Source organism: Camarhynchus parvulus, unplaced genomic scaffold (genome assembly GCF_901933205.1).
Source record: "Camarhynchus parvulus unplaced genomic scaffold, STF_HiC, whole genome shotgun sequence".
Taxonomy (NCBI): domain Eukaryota; kingdom Metazoa; phylum Chordata; class Aves; order Passeriformes; family Thraupidae; genus Camarhynchus; species Camarhynchus parvulus.
In genome coordinates, this window is record NW_022148732.1 from 63,675 (window position 1) to 76,239 (window position 12,565).

The following is a 12,565-nucleotide window of genomic DNA, read 5'->3' on the forward strand; positions in this document are numbered from 1 at the left end:
CTCCTTTCCTTCTTTTTTTTCCTTTCTCTTCATTTTTTCTGTCTTTTTCCATCTTTTCAAAGCCTTTTTTATTTCTCCACTTTCCCTTTTTTTATTTTATAATTTTTTTTTTAATTCTCTTCCCTCCACGCTCTCTGTGCTGCTCCAACCTCCCCTCAGGGCCCGGCCCCTCTCCCCCGTTTTTATCGCATTGTACCCAAACCCCCGCGGCCCCTTTGTACAAGGTGCAACTCGATACTTTATGTAGTTTTTATATGTTGTAATATTTCTTCAAATAAATCGCGCCTATAAGTTATAAACAATTAAAACCAAATTCTCTGCGCCGCGCTACGAGTAGGCCGCAATCCCCATGGCGTTGTTGCTTAGCAACCGCTTCCCGCCATGCCTTGCGCGGGCGCTTCCCGCCTTCCCCCCGCCGGAAGTGACGCGCGCGGGCCGGAAGTGGCAGGCGGCCTTTCCGGTGTGGCGGCGTGAGGGCGGCGGAGGCGATGCCGACCGGGGACTACGAGTGAGGGCGGGAGCGGGAACCGGGAGCGGGAACCGGGGATGGAAACCGGGAGCGGGAACCGGGATTGGGGCCGGGAACCGGGATCGGGGCCGGGAACCGGGATCGGGGCCGGGATGGGGTTTTGAGGTGGATCGGGAGCGGCGGCGTCGGGCCTGTGGCTGTGTGAGGGGACCGGGATTGGGATTGGGAACTGGGAGCGGCAACCGGGGATGGAAACCGGGATTGGGAACCGGGAGCGGGATCGGGAACCGAGACGGGGTTTTCAGGTGGATCGGGAGCGGCGGCGGCGGCGTCGGGCCTGTGGCTGTGTGAGGGGACCGGGAACCGGGACCGGGATCGGGAACCGGGACCGGGATCAGGAACCGGGACCGGGATCGGGAACCGGGACCGGGATCAGGAACCGGGACCGGGATCGGGAACCGGGACCGGGATCGGGAACCGGGAACGGGATTGGGAACCGGGAACGGGATTGGGAACGGGAACCGGGAACGGGAACAGGAACCGGGATCAGGAACCGGGACCGGGATCGAGACAGGGAACGGATCGGAACCGGGACGGCCGGGACCGAGGGTCCCGAGGACCGGATGGGGGAACCGGGGGGATCAGGAACCGGGAACGGATTGGGAACGGGAACCGGGAAGGGATCAGGAAGGAACAGGATTGGGAACAGAAGGGAACGGATCAGGAACAGGAACGGGATCAGGAAGGGACGAGAAGGGACCGGGATCGGGAACCGGGAACGGGATTGGGAACCGGGAGCGGGATTGGGAACCGGGAGCGGGATTGGGAACGGGAACCGGGAACGGGAACCGGGAGCGGGGTCCCGGAGGGCTCGCTCGGGGCCTGGCGGGGCCCGCTCCGGAGGGGCCGTTCCGGGGCCTGCTCGGGCCCGATTTGGGTCCCCGAGGTCCCGGTTGGGGGCCCGGGGGGCTTAGGGCGGCGCCGTGGCCGTGAGGGGAAGGGACAGAGGGACAGGGGGACAGGAGGGGACAGAGGGACAGGAAGGGACAGAGGGACAGGAGGGGACAGGAGGGGACAGAGGGACAGGAGGGGACAGAGGGACAGGAGGGGACAGAGGGACAGGGGGGACAGGGGGACGGGAGGGACCCTGAGGGTGGCACTGGGAGGGGACAGGTGGGACAGGGTGGCACAGGGGCACCTGAGGGTGGCACTGGGAGGGGACAGGTGGCACTGGGTGGCACCGGGTGGCACAGGGGCACCTGAGGGTGGCACTGGGAGGGGACAGGTGGGACAGGGTGGCACAGAGGCACCTGAGGGTGGCACCGAGAGGGGACAGGTGGCACCTGAGGCCGTTGTGTCCCCACAGCTCCAAGCCCAGCTGGGCTGACCAGGTGGAGGAGGAGGGAGGAGAGGATGGTGAGTGACACCGGGGACACCTGGGGGGTGGCACCTGGGACACCTGTGGTACCTGTCACACCTGGGACACCTGGCAGGGGTGGCATTTGTCACACCTGTGGTACCTGTCACACCTGTCATTGGTGGCACCTGTCACACCTGTGACACCTGTAGGGGGTGGCACCTGGGACACCTGTTGGGTGGCATCTGTGGCACCTGTCACACCTGTGGTACCTGTCACATCTGTCACACCTGGGGCACCTGTCAGGGGTGGCACCTGTGGTACCTGTCACACCTGGGGCACCTGTCACATCTGTCACACCTGTGGTACCTGTCATTGGTGTCACACCTGGGGCACCTGTCAGGGGTGGCATTTGTCACACCTGTGGTACCTGTCACATCTGTCACACCTGGGACACCTGTCAGGGGTGGCATTTGTCACACCTGGGGCACCTGTCACATCTGTCACACCTGGGGCACCTGGCGGGGGTGGCATCTGTGGTAGCTGTCACCCCTGGGACACCTGTCATTGGTGGCACCTGTCACACCTGTGACACCTGTCATTGGTGGCACCTGTCACACATGTGGTACCTGTCACACCTGTCACACCTGTGGTACCTGTCACACGTGTCACACCTGGGGCACCTGGCGGGGGTGGCATCTGTGGTACCTGTCACACCTGTCACACCGGGTCACCTGTGCCCAGGTGAGGTTCTCTGAGCCCAGGTGAGCCAGGTGAGGCTGTACCTGAGCCCAGGTGAGGTTCTCTGAGCCCAGGTGAGGTTCTCTGAGCCCAGGTGAGGTTCCCTGAGGGTTCCTGAGCCCAGGTGACCCAGGTGAGGTTCCCTGAGGGTTCCTGAGCCCAGGTGACCCAGGTGAGCGTTACCTGAGCCCAGGTGAGGTTCCCTGAGGGTTCCTGAGCCCAGGTGACCCAGGTGAGGCTGTACCTGAGCCCAGGTGAGGTTCCCTGGGGGTTCCTGAGCCCAGGTGAGCGTTACCTGAGCCCAGGTGTCCCCTGTCCCTCCCAGACAAGGTGATCACCTCTGAGCTCCTCAAGGATCTGCCCCTGCCCGGGGTCCTGGGAGGCCCCTCCAGCGCCGAGGCCGAGCTGCTCAAGGGAGGTGAGAGGGGACACCTGGGGACACACCTGGGGACACACCTGACACACCTGGGGACAGCTGGGGACACAGCTGGGGACACACCTGACACACCTGGGGACAGGTGGGGACACACCTGACACACCTGGGGACAGGTGGGGACACAGCTGGGACACAGCTGGGGGCATTTGGGAACACTTGAAACACACCTGGGGATACCTGGGGGACATCTGGACACACCTGGGGACGCACGTGGGGGCACTTGGCAATACCTGGGACACACCTGGAGGGGAGGGACACAGCTGGGGACAGCAGGGACACATCTGGGACACGTGTGACACACCTGGGGACACCTGGGGACACACCTGACACACCTGGGGACACCTGGGGACACACCTGGGGGCACTTGGGGATACCTGGGACACACCTGGAGACACCAGGGGGACAGCTGGGGGAACATCTGGGCACAGCTGGGGATACCTGGGACACATGTGACACACCTGGGGACAGCTGGGAACACAGCTGGGACACATGTGACACACCTGGGGACACCTGGAGGGGAGGGACACAGCCGGGGACACCTGGGACACACCTGGGACACATGTGACACACCTGGGGACAGCTGTAGAGGGAGGGACACACTTGGGAGCCCTTGGGGACACCTGGGGACACACCTGGGGACACCTGTGGGGAGAGGGACACCAGTGGGGGCACTTGGGGACGGCTGGGACGCACCTGGAGTGCTCTGGGGACACACCTGGGACACACCTGAGGAACTCTGGGGACACACCTGGGGACAGCAGGGACACACCTGGGGACAGCAGGGACACACCTGGGTCTCACCTGTCCCTGTCCCCAGGGCCCCTCCCCTCCCCCAAGGAGGTCGTCAATGGCAACATCAAAACCATCACCGAGTACCGCGAGGAGGAGGACGGGCGCAAGGTCAAGGTGGGCACGGCGGGCACCTGAGCCCGAAAACTGGCACCTGAGCCCTAAAACTGGCACCTGAGCCCCAAAACTGGCACCTGAGCTTGGGATTTGGCACCTGAGCCCTAAAACTGGCACCTGAGCCCGAAAACTGGCACCTGAGCTTGGGATTTGGCACCTGAGCCCTAAAACTGGCACCTGAGCCCGAAAACTGGCACCTGAGCCCTAAAACTGGCACCTGAGCCCTAAAACTGGCACCTGAGCCCAAAAACTGGCACCTGAGCTCGGGAATTGGCACCTGAGCCCGAAAACTGGCACCTGAGCTCGGGATTTGGCACCTGAGCCCGAAAACTGGCACCTGAGCCCGAAAACTGGCACCTGAGCCCGAAAACTGGCACCTGAGCTCGGGATTTGGCACCTGAGCCCTAAAACTGGCACCTGAGCCCTAAAACTGGCACCTGAGCTCGGGATTTGGCACCTGAGCCCGAAAACTGGCACCTGAGCCCCAAAACTGGCACCTGAGCCCAAAAACTGGCACCTGAGCCCGAAAACTGGCACCTGAGCCCTAAAACTGGCACCTGAGCCCGAAAACTGGCACCTGAGCCCAAAAACTGGCACCTGAGCCCTAAAACTGGCACCTGAGCTCGGGATTTGGCACCTGAGCCCTAAAACTGGCACCTGAGCCCAAAAACTGGCACCTGAGCCCGAAAACTGGCACCTGAGCCCCAAAACTGGCACCTGAGCCCAAAACTGGCACCTGAGCCCTCGGGATTTGGCACCTGAGCCGAAAACTGGCACCTGAGCCCGAACCGGCACCTGAGCAACTGGCACCTGAGCCCGAAAACTGGCACCTGAGCCCTAAAACTGGCACCTGAGCCCGGAAACTGGCACCTGAGCCCGAAAACTGGCACCTGAGCTCGGGATTTGGCACCTCTGCTCCCCAAATTTGGCACCTCTGGACCCCAAATTTGGGACCAGAGCTCCAAAATTGGCACCTGAGCCTCAAATTTGGTACCTGAGGTCCAAAATTCGGCATCTGAGCCCCAAATTTGGCACCTGAGCCTCAAATTTGGTATCTGAGCCTCGAATTTGGCACCTCTGAGTCTCAAATTTGGCTCCTGAGCTCCAAAATTGGCACCTCTGAACCCAAATTTGGCTTTTTAGGGATTCAGGTGGTCCAGGAATCCCCAAATTTGGGATTTTTTGGGATCAGGTGGTCCAAGAATCCCCAAATTTGGGATTTTTTGGGATCAGGTGGTCCAGGAATCCCCAAATTTGGGGTTTTAGGGGTTCAGATGCTCCAGGAATCCCCAAATTTGGGATTTTTTGGGATCAGGTGGTCCAAGAATCCCCAAATTTGGGGTTTTTGGGGTTCAGGTGCTCCAGGAATTCCCAAATTTGGGGTTTTAGGGGTTAAGATGCTCCAGGAATTCCCAAATTTGGGATTTTTGGGGTTCAGGTGCTCCAGGAATTCCCAAATTTGGGGTTTTAGGGGTTAAGATGCTCCAGGAATTCCCAAATTTGGGGTTTTTGGGGTTCAGATGCTCCAGGAATTCCCAAATTTGGGATTTTTGGGGTTCAGGTGCTCCAGGAATTCCCAAATTTGGAGTTTTTTGGGGCCCAGGTGCTCCAGGAATTCCCAAATTTGGGGTTTTTGGGGTTCAGATGCTCCAGGAATTCCCAAATTTGGATTTTTTGGGGCCCAGGTGCTCCAGGAATTCCCAGATCTGTCGCCCGTGGGCCCCAAATTTGGGATTTTTTGGGGTTTTCCAGCCTCATTCCCACGTTTTTCCCGTCCCAGATCATCCGAACGTTCCGGATCGAGACCCGAAAAGCCTCCAAGGCCGTGGCCCGGCGCAAGGTGGGGAAAAATGGGATAAAAATGGGGAAAAATGGGGAAAAATGGGATAAAAATGGGGGGAAATGGGATTAAAATGGGATAAAAATGGGATTAAAATGGGGGAAAATGGGGAAAAATGGGATTAAAATGGGGAAAAATGGGATAAAAATGGGGAAAAATGGGATTAAAATGGGATAAAAATGGGGAAAAATGGGATTAAAATGGGGAAAAATGGGATAAAAATGGGGAAATGGGGAAAAATGGGATAAAAATGGGGGGAAATGGGATAAAAATGGGATAAAAATGGGGAAAAATGGGATAAAAATGGGGAAAAATGGGGAAAAATGGGATTAAAATGGGGGAAAATGGGATTAAAATGGGATTAAAATGGGGGAAAATGGGGAAAAATGGGATAAAAATGGGGAAAAATGGGATGAAAAATGGGATAAAAATGGGGGAAAATGGGATAAAAATGGGATTGAAATGGGAAAAATGGGATAAAAATGGGGAAAAATGGGATTAAAATGGGGAAAATAGGATAAAAATGGGGAAAAATGGGATAAAAATGGGGGGAAATGGGATTGGGAATGGGAAAAATGGGATTGGGAATGGGAAAAATGGGATAAAAGTGGGACTGAAATGGGGAAAAATGGGATAAAAATGGGAACAATGGGATTGGGAATGGGAAAAATGGGATTAAAATGGGAAAAATGGGATTGGGAATGGGAAAAATGGGGAAATTGGGATTGGGATTGGGAAAAATGGGATTGGGAATGGGAAAAATTGGGAAATTGGGATTGGGAATGGGAAAATGGGATTGGGAATGGGAAAAATGGGAAGATTGGGATTGGGATTGGAATTTACCTGGGAAAAACGGGATTGGAATTGGGAAGAATGGGATTTACCTGGGAAAAATGGGATTGGGAATGAGAAAAATGGGATTGACCTGGGAATTGAATTGGATTTACCTGGGGATGGGATTGGGAATAGGAAAAAATGGGATTTACCTGGGAAAAATGGGATTTGGAAAAGTGGGATTTACCTAGGAATTGGATTTACGTGGAATTGGGAAAAATTGGGATTTATCTTGGAGTTTAATTGGAATTTACCTGGGAATAAAATTGGGAAAAATGGGACTTAACTGGGAAAAACAGGATTGAGATTGGGAAAAATGGGATTTACTTTGGAATGGGGTTTACCTGGGGATAGAATTGGGAAAAATGGGATTTACCTGGGATTGAGAAAAATGGGATTTACCTGGGGATAGAATTGGGAAAAATGGGATTTTCCTGGGGATAGAATTGGGAAAAATGGGATTTACCTATGGGATAGAATTGGGAAAAATGGGATTTACCTGGGGATAGAATTGGGAAAAATGGGATTTACCTATGGGATAGAATTGGGAAAAATGGGATTTTCCTGGGGATAGAATTGGGAAAAATGGGATTTACCTATGGGATAGAATTGGGAAAAATGGGATTTTCCTGGGGATAGAATTGGGAAAAATGGGATTTTCCTGGGGATAGAATTGGGAAAAATGGGATTTACCTGGGGATAGAATTGGGATTTACCTGGGAGCGAGAAGCGGGATTTAGGTGTTGCCATGGGAACGGGGCTGGAATCCCGAATTTCCTGGGGTTTTCAGTTCCCTTTTCCCGTTTTTCTCCTCCCCACCCCCCACCCCCAGAACTGGAAGAAATTTGGGAATTCCGAGTTCGACGCCCCTGGGCCCAACGTGGCCACGACGACCGTGAGCGACGACGTCTTCATGACCTTCATCACCAGCAAGGAGGTACGGACAGACGGACGGGCGTGCCCAGGTGTGCCCAGGTGTGCCCCCAGGTGTGCCCAGGTGTCCCCCCACAGCACCTGAATTGTCAGAAGGAGGAGAACCCCATGAACATCTCCAGGTGTGCCCCATGGCCACGTGTGTCCCCAGCTGTGTCCTAGGTGTCCCCAGCTGCCCAAAGCTGTCCCCAGGTGTGCCCAGGTGCGCTCAGGTGCGTCCCCAAGCAGGACCTGAATTGTGAGGAGGAGGAGAACCCCATGAACATCTCTAGGTGTGCCCCATGCCCACATGTGTCCCTAGGTGTCCACAGCTGTCCCCAGCTGTCCCCAGGTGTATCTCAGGTGTCCCCAGCTGTCCTCAGGTGTGCCCAGGTGTGCTCAGGTGTCTCTCCATGCAGGACCTGAACTGTGAGAAGAAGGAGAACCCCATGAACATCTCTAGGTGTGCCCCATGCCCACGTGTGTTATCAGGGAGGTCTATAGCTGTGCCCAGGTGTATCTCAGGTGTTCCCAGCTGTCCTCAGGTGTGCCCAGGTGTGTCTCCATGCAGGACCTGAACTGTGAGAAGAAGGAGAACCCCATGAACATCTCTAGGTGTGCCCCATGGCCACGTGTGTTATCAGGGAGGTCCATAGCTGTCCCCAGGTGTATCTCAGGTGTGCCCAGGTGCGCTCAGGTGCGTCCCCAAGCAGGACCTGAATTGTGAGGAGGAGGAGAACCCCATGAACATCTCTAGGTGTGCCCCATGCCCACGTGTGTCCCTAGGTGTCCACAGCTGTCCCCAGCTGTCCCCAGGTGTATCTCAGGTGTCCCCAGCTGTCCTCAGGTGTGCCCAGGTGCGCTCAGGTGTCTCTCCATGCAGGACCTGAACTGTGAGAAGAAGGAGAACCCCATGAACATCTCTAGGTGTGCCCCATGCCCACGTGTGTTATCAGGGAGGTCTATAGCTGTGCCCAGGTGTGCCCAGGTGCGCTCAGGTGTGTCTCCATGCAGGACCTGAACTGTGAGAAGAAGGAGAACCCCATGAACATCTCTAGGTGTGCCCCATGGCCACGTCTGTCCCTAGGTGTCCCCAGCTGTCCCCAGGTGTATCTCAGGTGTGCTCAGGTGTACCTACGTGTCCTGCAGGACCTGAACTGCCAGGAGCAGGAGGACCCCATGAACATCTCTAGGTGTGCCCCATGCCCACGTGTGTTATCAGGGAGGTCCATAGCTGTCCCCAGGTGTATCTCAGGTGTCCCCAGGTGCGCTCAGGTGTGTCTCCATGCAGGACCTGAACTGTGAGAAGAAGGAGAACCCCATGAACATCTCTAGGTGTGCCCCATGGCCATGTCTGTCCCTAGGTGTCCCCAGCTGTCCCCAGCTGTCCCCAGGTGTATCTCAGGTGTCCCCAGCTGTCCTCAGGTGTGCCCAGGTGCACTCAGGTGTGTCCCCTTGCAGGACCTGAACTGCCAGGAGGAGGAGAACCCCATGAACATCTCTAGGTGTGCCCCATGGCCACGTGTGTTATCAGGGAGGTCCATAGCTGTCCCCAGGTGTATCTCAGGTGTGCCCAGGTGCGCTCAGGTGCGTCCCCAAGCAGGACCTGAACTGCCAGGAGGAGGAGAACCCCATGAACATCTCTAGGTGTGCCCCATGCCCACGTGTGTCCCTAGGTGTCCACAGCTGTCCCCAGGTGTATCTCAGGTGTCCCCAGCTGTCCTCAGGTGTGCCCAGGTGCGCTCAGGTGTCTCTCCATGCAGGACCTGAACTGCCAGGAGCAGGAGGACCCCATGAACATCTCTAGGTGTGCCCCATGCCCACGTGTGTTATCAGGGAGGTCCATAGCTGTCCCCAGGTGTATCTCAGGTGTCCCCAGGTGTGCCCAGGTGCGCTCAGGTGTGTCCCCTTGCAGGACCTGAACTGCCAGGAGGAGGAGGACCCCATGAACAAGCTCAAGGGCCAGAAGATCGTCTCGTGCCGCATCTGCAAGGGCGACCACTGGACCACGCGCTGCCCCTACAAGGACACGCTGGGGCCCATGCAGAAGGAGCTGGCCGAGCAGCTGGGGCTGTCCACGGGCGAGAAGGAGAAGCTGCCAGGAGGTGGGACCCCAAATTCTGGCTTTTTTTGGGAATTTTTCCCTCATTTTTCCCATTTTTTTTAATGGTTGCGTAGCCCCAAGGTCACCGTGGTGGCCGCGTTGTTGTGGTGGTGGTGGCCCTGGTGACACCATGGTGGCCCCATGCAGAAGGATCTGCTGGGGCTCTCCAGGGGTGAGAAGAAACTTCTGGGACACGGGACCCCAGATCCCAAATCTCACTTTTTTTGGGGAATTTTGGGGATTTTTCCTGGTTTTTTCCCGGTGTTTTTTCCCCATTTTTGTGAGGTGGTGGCCCCATTGTGGTGGTGGTGGCCCCATGCTGGCCGAGCAGCTGGGGCTGTTCCTCACCTGTCCCACCTGTCCCTCACCTGTCCCTCACCTGTCCCTCACCTGTCCCTCACCTGTCCCACCTGTCCCCACCTGTCCCCACCTGTCCCCCACCTGTCCCCACCTGTCCCACCTGTCCCCCACCTGTCCCCACCTGTCCCCACCTGTCCCCCACCTGTCCCTCACCTGTCCCTCACCTGTTCCCCACCTGTCCCTCACCTGTCCCCACCTGTCCCCACCTGTCCCTCACCTGTCCCTCACCTGTCCCTCACCTGTCCTCACCTGTCTCACCTGTCCCCACCTGTCCCTCACCTGTCCCTCACCTGTCCCTCACCTGTCTCACCTGTCCCCACCTGTTCCCCACCTGTCCCTCACCTGTCCCTCACCTGTCCCTCACCTGTCTCACCTGTCTCACCTGTCCCCACCTGTCCCTCACCTGTCCCTCACCTGTCCCTCACCTGTCCCACCTGTCCCCACCTGTCCCACCTGCAGAGGGGCGGCAGGCGCCCAGGTGAGCAAAACGCACACGTGCGTCACACCGCCGGCCTGAGGGGACATTGGGGACCCCTGGGGGGCTCATGGGGCCAGCCGCGGAGGTGGCGCACTGGGGAGCACCTGGGCTGAAAGGCACACCTGGGGGGCTCTGGGGACATTTGGGGGACACCTGGGGGGCTTTGGGGTCACCTGGGACACACCTGGGGGGCCTGGGGACACCTGGGAACACTTTGGGGGGCACCTTGGGGGCACACCTGGGGATACCTGGGGCGCACCTGGGTGGGTTAAAGGGACACCTGGGGGACAAACACACCTGGGGGGCCTCTGGGGACACCTGGGCACACTTGGGGATACTTTGGGCACACCTGGGCACACCTGGAGGCACCTGGGGAGGGTTAAAAACAACATCGGGGGGGGAACAAACCACACCTGGGGGGCTCTGGAGATGTTTGGGGGACACCTGGGACACACCTGGAGGGCTCTGGGGACAGCTGGGACACACCTGGGGATACCTGGGACACACCTGGGGATACCTGGGCGGTTTTTGGGGACACCTGGGGGGACAAACCCCACACCTGTGGCCCCTGGGGCTCACCTGAGGCCGCCCCGGCCTCACCTGTGCCCAGCCGATGACAACGCCACCATCCGCGTCACCAACCTGTCGGAGGACACGCGCGAGACCGACCTGCAGGAGCTGTTCCGCCCCTTCGGCTCCATCTCCCGCATCTACCTGGCCAAGGACAAGACCACGGGCCAGTCCAAGGTGGGCACCTGGGGGCCGGGCAGCTGTGCCCAGCTGTGCCGAGCTGTGCTGAGCCGAGCCAGGTGTGCGAGCCAGGTGTGCTGAGCCAGGTGTGTCCCGTAGGGCTTCGCCTTCATCAGCTTCCACCGGCGCGAGGACGCGGCCAGGGCCATCGCGGGCGTGTCCGGCTTCGGCTACGACCACCTGATCCTCAACGTGGAGTGGGCAAAGTGGGTACACCTGGGGCACACCTGGGAACTCACCTGGGAACTCAGCTGGGGCACCTGGGAACTCACTGGGGACACCTGGGCACACCTCGGAACTCACCTGGGAACTCACCTGGGCACACCTGGGAACTCACCTGGGGACACCTGGGCACACCTGGGGGACACACCACACCTGGGATCCTCACGTGGGTGGGCACCCACGTGGATCCACACGTGGGGCACACCTGGGCACACCTGGGAACTCACCTGGGGACACCTGGATTATACCAGGCACACCTGGGGCACACCTGGGAACTCACCTGGGCACACCTGGGCACACCTGGGAACTCACCTGGGCACACACCTGCGGGGGTTACACTCACCTGATCCTCAACGTGGAGTGGGCAAAGTGGGTACACCTGGGCACTCACCTGGGCACACCTGGGCACTCACCTGGGTACACCTGGGAACCCAGCTGGGGACACCTGGGAACCCAGCTGGGGACACCTGGATTATACCAAGCACACCTGGGGCACACCTGGGAACTCATCTGGGGACACCTGGGACATACCTGGGCACATTTGGGACACACCCAGACACATCTGGGCACTCACCTGGGACATACCTGGGCACATCTGGGGCACACACCTGGGCACACACCTGGGCACACCTGGGGGTCTCTCACCTCTCCTTTCTCCCTTTTTCCTCCCTCCAGGCCCTCCACCAACTGAGCCGCTCCCAGTCCGGCCCCAGTGGGTCCCAGTTGGTCCCAGTTTGGTCCCAGTTGGTCCCAGTTTGGTCCCAGTTGGTCCCAGTTGGTCCCAGTTTGGTTCCAGTATGGTTCCAGTTTGGTCCCAGTTGGTCCCAGTTTGGTCCCAGTTTGGTCCCAGTTTGGTTCCAGTTCATCCCAGTTCAATAAAGCTCTGGGTTCTGGCACCGCCCCCGTCCCAGGATTTTGGTGTGGAAAATGGGAAAATTTGGGGGGGGAGGAAATGGGAAAATTTGGGGGGAAAAGGGAATTTTGGGAGGGGAAACGGGAATTACTGGGGGAGAAAACGGGAATTTTGGGGCAAAACCGGACATTTTGGGGAAATTGAGAATTTGGATGGAAAAATGGAAACTTTGGGGGGAAATGGAGAATTTGGATGGAAAAACGGGATTTGGGGTAGAAAAGTGAAATTTTTCCTGGAAAAAAG

The 12,565-nt window shown here is 57.9% G+C and overlaps 1 protein-coding gene across 1 annotated transcript; it reads left to right on the forward strand.

Moving 5' to 3' along the window:
* The first annotated feature begins 402 nt into the window (after nt 1-402).
* EIF3G (eukaryotic translation initiation factor 3 subunit G) lies at nt 403-12,313 on the forward strand. Its single transcript, XM_030970801.1, has 10 exons — nt 403-508; nt 1,836-1,885; nt 2,893-2,985; nt 3,821-3,909; nt 5,690-5,749; nt 7,416-7,520; nt 9,411-9,612; nt 10,934-11,184; nt 11,287-11,393; nt 12,085-12,313. Exons 1-10 carry the CDS (start codon nt 489-491, stop codon nt 12,098-12,100), a joined length of 993 nt encoding a protein of 330 aa, XP_030826661.1. The 5' UTR covers nt 403-488; the 3' UTR covers nt 12,101-12,313.
* The last annotated feature ends 252 nt before the right edge of the window (nt 12,314-12,565 follow it).